General features: G+C 40.9%; 1 protein-coding gene and 1 pseudogene across 46 annotated transcripts in view; both read right to left on the bottom strand.

Annotated features, from left to right (window-relative positions):
- Positions 1-12,232, bottom strand: part of LOC147366950 (histone-arginine methyltransferase CARM1-like) — a 297,005-nt gene that overhangs the window by 44,388 nt on the left and 240,385 nt on the right. For 31 of the 46 annotated variants that reach the window (XR_015169620.1, XR_015169623.1, XR_015169616.1 and 28 more), the window contains one exon: positions 11,478-11,655. Coding sequence is in view for 32 of the 46 variants with exons in the window: in XM_086415329.1 (XP_086271455.1) it covers positions 11,478-11,655 (178 nt within the window). In the remaining 14 variants the exon portion in view is untranslated. Of the gene's footprint in view, positions 1-3,671; positions 3,763-11,477; positions 11,656-12,232 lie in introns of all 46 variants that reach the window. The other 15 variants (XR_015169621.1, XR_015169611.1, XR_015169615.1 and 12 more) reach the window with 1 other exon arrangement.
- LOC147366951 (transformer-2 protein homolog beta pseudogene) lies at positions 4,293-7,353 on the bottom strand (annotated as a pseudogene).

Raw genomic sequence — 12,232 nt, 5'->3', positions numbered from 1 at the left:
GTGTGATTGGGAGTGGTGTGGCTGCCGCTTTAAATACAGTGGTCAGGGCAGGTCCTATTGAGAAGGTGGCATTTAACAAAGACATGTGGTGAAGGAATTAGCCATGTGACTTCAGAGGGAAAAGTATCCCAGAGGAGGGTCAGCACATGCGAGGCCATAAGAAGGGAGTGAGTTGGGTATGCCTAAGGATGGGAAGGGAAGCCTTGGTGGCTGGAGCACAGTGGACACAACAGTCAGGAGTGAGGAACCAGATTAGGTAGGACCTACTGGAAGGCCGTGAGGATGCTGGGATAGACAGGTGAAGAGCTGCTACAATAACGGAGATGAGAGATGGCACGGGTGGGATCAAGAGGAATCAGTGCACATAGGGGGACTGGTCAGAGTCTCCCTTGGACAGCATGGCACAGGGGTTGTTGGCACACCCCCTCTAGCACAGCTGAGACTCCTTGGTTAAATTTACAGTCAGCCCTCTCCATCCGTGGTTTCATAGCTGTGGATTCATATGTAGAACTACAGAATGTATTTATTGAAAACCACATATAAGTGGACATGCACAGTTCAAACATAACTTCTTCAAAGGTCAAATGTTTTAAAAAGTAAAACCAACATAATTTACTGATGGTTTAGGCATAGAGGACAAAGAAATAAGGCCTTCAAGATTTTGGACCTGAATTATTAGGAAGATAAAGTTGTCAGCAATTGCGGTGGGGAGACTGTGGGTAGAGCAGGTGTGGGTGCAAGTGGGTAAGGTCAGGAATTACATTTTTCACATGGTGAGATATCCAAGAGGCACTTGCTGTGGAAAAGTACGGAGTTCACAGGACAAGTCTGAGTTGGGGAGATACACGGGGAAACTATGAGCATAGAGATGGTATGTGAACTGTAAGAATCATCAAGGGAATTCTATGGACAGAGAAGATGTCTAAAGACTGCATGCTGGGGCAATTCCAACATTAAGAGGTTGAGGAGACAAGTAATGACCTGAGAAAGACTGGCTGAGAAAGGGACCACAGAAGCAGAAGAAAAAAATCAAAAGAATGGGGGGCAAGGGTGCTCTGCTAATGACCTAGAGGGCTGGGATGCAGTGGTGGGAGGGAGGCTCCAGAAGGAGGGGATATATGCATTTTTAGGGCTGATCACAGTGTTGTACAGCAGAGACCAACACAACATTCTAAAGCAATTATCCTCCAATTAAAAATAAATTAAAAAAAGAATGTGGGGCAAATATGTGTCTCAAATGATGCTCAAATGCTGGTAGTTACATAAGTTGAGAAGTGATAAATGACCACAGGATTTAGCAATGTGGAGGTCAGGGCACTGGCCACCTTGGAAAAAATGTTATAGGTAGAACGTTTGGAGAGAAATCAAAGTGGGGGCCGAGGGATGTGACTAGAGACCAGGAAACACAGACAGCTCTTCTGAGGAACTTCACAGCAATAAGATCGGTGGTGGCTGACAGGGGAAGTGAGGTATAAAAAAAAATTTTTTTTCTGATGGAATGAATAGCAGAATGTTTGCAGGTTTAATGGGGAGACAGCCATGATTGTTAATACTGTCCATGTATTAATAAGTAAGATGGCAGAAGATGGTATGGTTGGGACGTCACATAAGAAGTGCCTGGACAATTAACCTCCCCTATAAGTCTGGCATACTCTGTCACCTGAAACTCCTATCTCTCCAACCTTTGCATTTAAAATAGAAATATTTCAGGTCTACATGACCCTAAATAGGGTCTACCCAATTATGCTACCCCTAACCACACACATACTCATACACTAAGAGGCCATTCATCCCCATTGGAAAGTCTGGCTTGTAGTTTCAATATTACAGATTAAGCAGACTCTGTAGTAAGAAAGCCAATTTTGCTAGAAAAAACTGGGGATAAAGAAAAATCATAACTCTCTGATTTCACTCCTCACAGAACTCTACATAACCCAGGAAAACAAAGCATCTCCTATTTGCTTCTCCTGCACCAGAAGATGGCATTACCAAGAGAAAGACCTGGAAATCAACTTTGGATATCTCTGCTGGACAGCTCTGCATACTTCAGCCAGAACTCAAAGGTTGTATTTTAGCATGCATCCTAATCCACATGTCGGCACACACCTGTGCTCCTTCCTACACACCTATCATTTGCACTCAGATGGTGCCTGTTCTGTTTCTCCCTCCCATGGGCCCAACACCATCATTCTCCTCTTCTCCTTCTAAAAACCAGTCTCAAGAAAGAAAGGCAGAAAGAGGACTTCCCTGTGGTCCAGTGGTTAGGAATCTGCCTCCCGATGCAGGGGACATGGGTTTGATCCCTGGACCAGGAAAACCCTACATTCCACAGAGCAGCTAAACCCTTGCGTCAGAACTCCTGAGCCTGCTCTAGAGACCATCCACTGCAATAAGAGAAAGCGTGCACACAGCAACAAAGACCCAGTGCAGCCAAAAATAAATACGTAAAAAAAAAGGCAGAAGGAATGGTGCCTTAAAATGGTCAAACTGTCAGGGGTTTTATGTTAGCTTTCATTTAACAAATGGAGAAATCAAGTGTGGAGGGTGACATGAATTGCCCCAAAGTCACCAGCTAATTAGTAGGGAAGCTCCAAATTTTTTTGATCAACTCCTTTACATCAAGGTACATAGATTGATCTGCTCTCTGACAAAGGCATGTACTTGCAGAAACCATAGTTTGGGGCCAAAGGAATGGATGGAGGAAGTGGAAACAGGAAATGGTAGGCAGGGGTGGATACTATTAACTTTAGCATTCAGTTCAGTTCAGTTGCTCAGTCGTGTCCGACTCTTTGTGACCCCATGAATCACAGCACACCAGGGCTCCCTGCCCATCACCAACTCCCGGAGTTCACTCAACTCATGTCCATCGAGTCGGTGATGCCATCCAGCCATCTCATCCTCTGGTGTCCCCTTTTCTTCCTGCCTCCAATCCCTCCCAGCATCAGGGTCTTTTCCAATGAGTCAACTCTTCGCATGAGGTGGCCAAAGTATTGGAGTTTCAGCTTTAGCATCATTCCTTCCAAAGAACACCCAGGACTCATCTCCTTTAGAATGGACTGGTTGGATCTCCTTGCAGTCCAAGGAACTCTCAAGAGTCTTCTCCAACATCACAGTTCAAAAGCATCAATTCTTCGGCGCTCAGCTTTCTTCACAGTCCAACTCTTAGGGAAGTATTTTGAATGGTAGCTCCCTTATTTGTCTATTTCGGGGGCTTCTCTGGTGGTTCAGATGGTAAGAAATCTGCCCACAATGAAGGTGACCCAGATTCTATCCCTGGGTTAGCGAGATTCCCTGGAGAAGGGAATGGCTACCTACTCCAGCATTCTTGCCTGGAGAAGTCCAAGGACAAAGAAGCCTGGTGGGCTTTAGTCCATGGGGTCTCAAAGAGTCAGACATGACTAAGCAACTAACACTTTCACTTCTATTTCAGTAATTCTCAACAAGGGGTGATTTTGTCTTCCAAGGGGATGTTTGGCAATGTCTGGAGACATTTTTGGTTGGCACATTAGTGGGAAGGTGCCTTTGGCATCCAGTAATACATGCCAAAAAGGCTGTTAAACTTCTTACAGTGCCCAGGTCAGTCCCTGCCCCCAGTTTATGACCCACTGTGTCAACAGTGTAGGAACGCTGGTTTACTCTGAAAAGGAGGAGAAGAGAGAAAAGAACATTACCAAAAGTTGGCTCTGGAGAGGTGTTCCATGTACAGCTGCTCATCAGAAAAGGGGGCCAAGTGGATATCACTGAACGTTGGAAACATCATTCCTATTGAGTAAAAGACAACAGGCTCAAAGTGGACTCCTACTGCCTTCTGATTGAAGATGCTCACTTGCCATGCAACCGGTTCCATTCTTTCATTCTATCTCAGTTATCACGCAACAGGTGAATGTGTAAAGCTGCCTCAAAGCAGTGATAAGAAAACTAGGCAGCAGATTGGAGGGGATATAAGAGACTATCATAGCAAGTCACAGAGCTACGCTGTAATGAAAGCTTAGAGTACTTAGGTGAGGCCTTTAAGCTGGCTGACTGGCCTTCTCAGCTATTGGCTTTTTCCTTTCTCTATGCCTGGTGCTTAGAAATCTGGGCATTTCCTTCCTTCATTTATTTATTTACTCTTTTCATTTGTGTTTATTTAAACACAGTTCTCAAAACATTTGCGTGAAACTGGGCCTCCTTTGGTAAGCAAAGGGGACCTGAATATAATATTTAAAAAATGAACAAAGTCTTCAGATCATCCACAACACAGGTATAGTGCTCCCTTCTTTTTTCTCAAACTCTGAAGCACCCAGTTCTTCCATATAGTGTTAAAGCTAGAAGATCAAGAGCACATTTGTGGTGGAACGTATTCATCACTTGCTGATAACGAGTTGAAAGACCATTATCCTCTTGTAATAGCTTTAAGAAATAGCTTTCTGAAGGCACACGTGGTGTAACTCATTCCCTGCTGCATGTAATACAGATTACACAAAGGCTGACAGATTCGTATTTATATAAGCGTTAAGCATTTGCTGCATTGAAAGAGCTTTAGTTTTAATACTAGCAGTACAGAGTTATAAAGCATAATTTTTATCACTTAATTGCAGGTATAAAAAGTATGGTATGTTTCGTGGACTGTAGGAAAATGGGCCTTTCTGTCTTGAATTTACTACCGACAATCTAATCTGAACAGTTCTGCCAAGCATTGATATGTTAGAAAGAAATGTAAAAATCAAACTGTACTGTTGCTTTTTGCCACTGGTAGCATTTTACACACAGGTTTTGATCTTCAGAATACCCTGGAATCAGGAAGAAAACCATTTACATGAAGTTCTATACAACAGAAACTTCTCAGCAGTCAAAATTTTAGACTGTAAAATAATACATGCAAAACATACTTTTCTGAAAACACTTAACCTTGAACAAAGCACTGAACTACACAAATGCAGAATGGAAACAGCATTTCAACTCCACCAAAAGTAGTCATCATAAAAGGTGTAAGTTACCTAACTTCGCTAGGCACTGTTCACTTTTTAAACAGGAGATAATAAAAAATACTGTCCACAAACAATACCCCAACTCTAGGGCAGATGTCAGGAAGTCTTCATCTTCATGCTTTGGCAGTGACAAGGTGAGTATGATTAAGATTTGGAACATGATCTGTACCATCCACGACTATAAGAGGGAGGAGGTGACCATCTTCTCTATATCTGATCCCTGTCTTGAGCAGCTTTCCATCCTCCTCCTCCTTTATATGATATGCTTTAATAGTCCCAACCATCACAGCCTCAATCATATCCTCTGTCGTAAGTAAACTCAATGGTGTGAGCTGCCGCAGGTAGGTCTCCCCATGTAAATTCCTGGTTGGGGTATGTGTTCTTTTTGTTACAGAGAGATCAACTCTAATACTATGTCCATCAAGCTCAATTCCACTGGCACGCCCTTTTGCTTCCTTGGCATCATTGACATTTTCCAAGTATATAAAGGAAAATCCTCTTGAATGTCTAGATTGCTGGTCATATACAATAGACATACATCAGCAACTGGGCCATATTTAGAGAACACTTCTCTTAGATCTCTTTCTGTAGTGTACAAATTCAACCCAAATACTCCAAAACAACAGTTGGGATCAAGATTTGCCTGATTCCCAACATGACGCCTGTGAGTTCACATGGGAGAATGACTGTGGCAATGCCATCTTCCATAATCTCTACTGTAAGATCTGCTATGTGGAACCTACTATGGGAGCGGGACTGAGATCGTGACCTTGTATAATGCCTTCAAGAACTTCTTCTGGATCTATACTTAGATTCAGATCTGGACTTGGACTTTGATCTGAAATGCCTGGCATCTTCCTTGGAGTGAGACCTTGCAGGGGTATGCCTTGCAGATTTCCCAGATCCATGGGCACCTTCACTTTGGAAGCAGAATGGTATTCCCACCTGCTGTAGCTCTGCTTGCCACTGTTGCTCAATACTTCTACTGCTGTTGCCACTCAATGTGCTTCAGTCGAAGCTGCCAGCCTCTCGTGCCTTCTATACAGAGGTTCAGACTCAGCCTTGCATCTCCTACCATGCACCAGTCCCCAGGCCGCTTTGCGCTGCCTCAGAGTTCAGACTCTCCATTTATTTTTTTATTTTCTGTAAAAACAACTTCGCCATGAACAAATCATTTCATTCATAGTATTTTCAGAGGTGATCAGAGAAAAATAATCTACATTCAATCCTCCTATCACATTATTGTTAGTATTTTCATTCTCGACCTTTGTTGATGTAAAACCTTACTATCTTTTTAAGTGCTATTAGACTCTATACTTATGTGCTGGCTCACCATCCTGCATGCCAGGAAGCCGCACTTACATTTTGTTCCTTACATTTGCAATTAAAAGGGGAAAAGGCATTTACTTTAGCAGAAAACAAACACCTAGGCTAGCATGCCTGAAGTTGGGCCTTTCTGGGCAGGCAGACGTGGTGATCAGCATTATAGCTCTCATCATCTAAAAAACTATAAATCCTGTAATTATCATCATCGTTCTAATAATAGTACCTAAAATTTCTTGGTTATGTCAACCCTGTCTTGAACCTTTCCATGGGCTTTCCGTGTATTAATTCATTTAATTCTTACAATAATATAAAGCAGGTACTATTATTATATTCATTTTATAAATGAGAAAACTAAGAAACAGGGAAATTTAAATGATTCAGCCATAATCACGGAGCTATTAAGTAGAAGGAAAAAAACTCAGGGGAGAATTCCCTCCTATAGTCAATGGTCTCATACTTTACCTACGTTCCCTTTGATGTCTCTTAAAATTGAACAAATCATTTCATTCATAGTATTTTCAGAGGTGATCAGAGAAAAACCATGGGTGTAACATCATTCACATTTCTCCATCTAAATCTCAAGCACTGTCGTCAAAACAGTAATGACTGCTGGTAGTTTTTCAAATTTCAAGGATATTAAACAACTTTGGAAAAGTCAAATGTATCATTATCTGTGTAAACTTGTCAAGTTTCAGAGCTCTGAGCCCAAGTCTAACAGGAATTTCAAAGATATCAGATGAAATGGAGGAGAGGAACTCATCAAAGGTAAAATACAAGAAAAATTCCAAGAGAAGAAGAAAATGAGTCTTCTGATTTAACATACCCATTACATGTCCTAGAGAAGGAAATGGCAACCCACTCCAGTATGTTTGCTTGGGAAATCCCATGGACATAGGAGCCTGGCAGGTTACAGTCCATGGGGTCACAAAAGAGTTGGACAGGGCTTAGCAACTAAACAAATAACAACTACATGTACAGCATGGCAATTTAAAATGTTTCACCCTAAAAGAACTAAAGAAAAAATACTAAAAGCATCAAGATGGAAAAAGTACGCCATTCTAAAAGTTCAGAAGTCAGAATGGCATTGGACTTCTCAATAGTAACACAGGAAACCAGATACTAAAAAAAGATGCCTTAAAAATACTGAGTAAAAGTTGTTTTCAAGTTAAAATTCTCTATCTAACAAAACGATAATGCAAGGACTCAACAAACAAAGTAACTCTCAAGCATCCTTTCCCCAGAAGCTATTGGAAAATATTCTTTGCTGAAAGGAATGCTGTAAATCAAAAAAGAGAAGACAAAAAATGATGACCAAAAGTCAAAGTAGAGTAGCCATACAATAGGACTAGAGAGCCACCAGTTCGTGTGGTAGAGGAGGACAGAGAATTACAGGAGAATTCCACAAAATAAATACTGATAGGCAATCTGTCAGACCTGTTAAAGCATGGAAAATATCAGTCATGAGTATACAGAAAACTAATAAAAAAAACAAGGCAATTAACTCTAGGAAGAACAAAAGATTTCATGAAAAAGATACATAATCATATGTAACCTGGTGGGCTACAGTCCCTGGGGTCACAGAGAGTCGGACACAACTGAACACACATACAGAGAGGATCCACCTACTGTATCACCTGACTCAGCGCTGAACAGTATTTACATTGGCATAATGATGTAAACACTGATTACTGACTTAAAGCAAGTAATAATCTAGGTCTATACTGCCTTATATTTTTAAAAACATTCTAAAATCCAAAAAGCTCTGCAAAGCAACAGATTTTTGTTAGGTTTGCAACATTATATGATGGCAAGACCTGACCTGAATTGACTTGAGTTTATAGTCTTTACGTATCCCTCCTGAGAAATCTGTATGCAGGACAAGAAGCAACAGCAAAAATGGGACATGCAACAGTGCTGCTGCTGCTAGGTCACATCAGTCGTGTCCAACTCTGTGCGACCCCATAGACGGCAGCCCACCAGGCTCCCGTCCCTGGGATTCTCCAGGCAAGAGCACTGGACTGGTTCAAAACTGGGAAAGGAATACGTCAAGGCTGTATATTGTCACTGTGTTTATTTAACTTTTAAGCAGAGTACTTCATGGGACATGTCAGGCTGGATGAATCACAAGCTGGAATCAAGATTGTCAGGAGAAATATCAATAACCTCAGAAATACGGTCGACACCACTTTAATGGCAGAAAGCAAAGAGGAACTAAAGAGCCTCTTGATGAAGGTGAAAGAGTGGAGTGAAAAAGCTGGCTTAAAACTCAACACAGAAAAAACTAAGATCATGGCATCCAGTCCCATCACTGCATGGCAAATAAATGGGGACAAAAATGGAAACAGTGACAGATTTTATTTTCTTGGGCTCAAAAATCACTATGGATGGTGACTGCAGCCATGAAATTAAAAGACACTTGCTCCTTAGAAGAAAAGCTATGACAAATCTAAACAGCAAATTAAAAAGCAGAGACATCACTTTGCTGACAAAGGTCCGTATACTTAAAGCTATGGTTTTCCAGTAGTCATGTACAGATGTGAGAGTTGGACCATAAAGAAGGCTAAGCACCAAAGAATTGATGCTTTCAAACTGTGGTTCTAGAAAAGACTGGAGAGTCCCCTGGACAATAAGGAGATCAAACCAGTCAATCGCAAAGGAAATCAACTCTGAATATTCATTGGAAGGACTAACACTGAAACTCTAATACTTTGGCCACCTGATGTGAAGAGCCGATTCACCGGAAAGGACCCTGATGATGGGAAAGACTAGAAGGCAAGAGGAAAAGGGGGCGACAAGAGAATGAGATGCTGACATGGCATCATTGACTCAACGGATGTGAGTCTGAGCAAACTCCAGGAGATAGTGAAGGGCAGGAAAGCCTGGCGTGCTGCAGTTCATGAGGCTGCAATGTGATGGACACAACTGAGCGACTGAACAATAACAACAATCCATACCAATATGGACTTGGTATCCATATCCGTGTTTTGTTGCAGAAATATTATATGTTTCATTATGGAGTGTTGCCTCAGATCCCACTGGAGGAGTGAAGTATAATACATGTGTGATTCTACAGCCTTTCCAAAGTCCTCCAGATTCTGAATTCTGAAACGTACCTGGCCCCATCAAAGGTCTGGATAAGGGACTGAGGACCTGTATAAATACGTCAAGAGGATGGAGTGGGGGTGTCTCAACAAGAGAAGGAGTTGCTATATAGGAGAGCTAACTTCTCAACCGGAGGGTAACAAGAAAAGCAACATGATAATTTTACATAGAAATATGTAGTTAAATAATAGAAGCAATAGAAAAGAGAGCTGAAAAGGAAAAAGCCTTCAGGGAGCAGTCTTGGGAATGGAAGAGGCATGGCAGAGGGTTACTATTTTTCACTGTCTTTTTATTATTATGTGATGTTGTAAACTACATCTTATTTTGATGGAAAATAAAAATAATTTGGAAAAAAATCAATCATCCTTTCCCCCAGGAATGCACAGGGTAGAAGGCTGATAAAATCAGTATTCATTTCTACTTGTCTACTTAAAGATACATCACCCAATATAAAATTTCATATATGTTCCTAATATCTGGGGGAAAAGGATGCCCAGATATTAAGTCCAAATATTCAGCTTAGGGAGCAGCTCATCAGATGCATATTAATTAACTTTGTTTAAAATCTCATCATATGAAGACACCTAACCATTTGAGAAAAACCCAGAAAAAGTATAAAAATTCTTTCTGGAGGCACTGAGGAGGAAACCCAAACAGCTTTGTTCCTTTGCTTTCATCTCCCAGAGTTCAATTTTATCACATGACCACAAGGCTTCCAAGATCCTCCTTGGCTGTTTTATAATGGGAATGCTAATGAAGTTCTTAACATTATGTATACTTTACCTGAGCTTATTTATTTTTGCATGCATTGTTTTTTAAAAATGCCTATTGGTAAATCCCTAATTTTTGAAAACTGTAGGAAATTATAGACAAACGTCAACCCTTACTTATATGCATATATACCAGGTAATCTGGTGAGTACGTGTTATATTTTATTCGTTATTTTGTCTTCATTGGGAACTAGCAGTGAGCCACAACGATGGTAATTTCAGGTAAGTATAACAGGTAAGGAAGGAGCTGCCATTCTCACTAGAGATACAACTGCTAAAACTGGCCAGTTATTTTTCTAACTCTCATTTGAAAAAATATGTGTTATTGGAATACGTCCCCTCTCTGGTGAAGAGTGGAAAGTTAGTGTGTGTGCAAGGGGTTGTGAGTGTGGGTTTTAGGGTCAGACAGATCTAGCATCAAATCCAGGCTCTGTGACTTACTAGAGTTCTGTCCTTGCCAAGCTGCTTTCCCTCATGGTGCTTCAGTGTTCTAAGTGGGGATTGTAATACTGTCTCCTACCAAGCCAGGTCTCAATCTTGGCACTATTGACATTTTGGCCTGAATAACTCTTTGATGTGTTGGGGTGATATCCTGCACATCAAAAGATATTTAGCAAGTCCCTGGCCTCCCCCATAGGTGCTGGTAGCACCTCCTTTGCCAGTTATGACATCTCAAACTGTCTTCAGACATAACCAAACGTCTCCTGGGAAAGGAGTATAAAATCACCGAGAATCTCTGCAGTAAACCTCCAAATAAACTGAAAGCTTTCATTACTCAAACTTTGTAAGGTTTTCATAAAATAATTTATACAAAGTCTGCTTAGCACACACAGATATTCGGTCAGCTGAACTTTATCTTATTATCTCAATTACATGTAGCGATCATAGGGAAAGAAACACAGCAGGAAGAGAATATGTTAGAAAGAAACGAACACCAGACACTTTCTCACACTACAGAAGGTCAACACTTGAAAGGGCTTTAGAGATTACTTTTAATACTACCGATGAGGAAGCCAAAGTCAAAAGATCAAGTGTCAGGCCAAGTTAGCTAAGAAAGAAAGTGATTGTATCAGGACAAGAACACAAAACTTGGAACTGGTCTTCTACACCATTCTGAACACCACGGCCATCAGGGTCTTTTGGGGACTAGCTCAATTATTATGGGAGAATAAGATGAAGAAGTCAAACACCTGGTTTAACAGAAATATTCTTTCCTCCTTTCTGTAAAGGATTGAATATAGGCGAAGGAAGATGGCAAATCTTACAGAAAAGTTAGCCTACTTTCAAAACCAGGAACTAGCCAGCTCACCATTTGTTTTCAGCCACTTTTTGGAATGAAGGTAACTTTCCAGCATCCTTTCATTGAACAGCATGTATCCCATTGGTTCTGAAATGATCACATCTACAGCCTCAGGAAGTGAGATTTCTTCAATTTTCCCTGGCAAAACAATGATCTTGTCTGAAAGGTTGTTACTTTCCACTAGCATCTGAAACAGATAAAACATACCAGTACTGTTATAAAGAATCTTATGAAAAGTAAGTTTTGTAGATTAGGGGTTGGCTGGGTGATATGGATGAGAGGGAAGTGATTTCTTTGCTTCTATAATATTATACAGATATTTTTCTTACTGCACAAACATTTCATGTTTACTGTAAATTAGAAGATACAGATATGGAACAAATAAAAACATCTATAATCAATGCCACATACAAATAATAACTATTAATCGCTTTATATATATCCTTCTAGACTCTATACAAACATACCCTTATATACACATACATACTGTATGTGTGTGTGAAAGTCAAAGTTGCTCAGTCATGTCTGACTCTTTGCAACCCCATGGACTATACAGCCCATGGAATTCTCCAGGCCAGAATACTGGAAAGGGTAGCCGTTCCTTTCTCTAGAGGATCTTCCCAACTCAGAGATGAACCCAGTTCTCCTGCATTGCAGATGGATTCTTTATCATCTGAGCCACAAGGGAAGCCCATGTGTGTGTATATATGCACATGTACTTTGGGAGGATTATTAATAGTTTCAGTCTATTTCCTATTGTTCTA

Source organism: Bos grunniens, chromosome 8 (assembly GCF_055505025.1).
Source record: "Bos grunniens cultivar Pamir isolate PY7600 chromosome 8, Bosgru_T2T1.0, whole genome shotgun sequence".
In the NCBI taxonomy this organism is placed as follows: domain Eukaryota; kingdom Metazoa; phylum Chordata; class Mammalia; order Artiodactyla; family Bovidae; genus Bos; species Bos grunniens.
The sequence above is the reverse complement of the archived record's forward strand: the minus strand, read 5'-3'. Positions and strand labels throughout refer to the sequence as shown.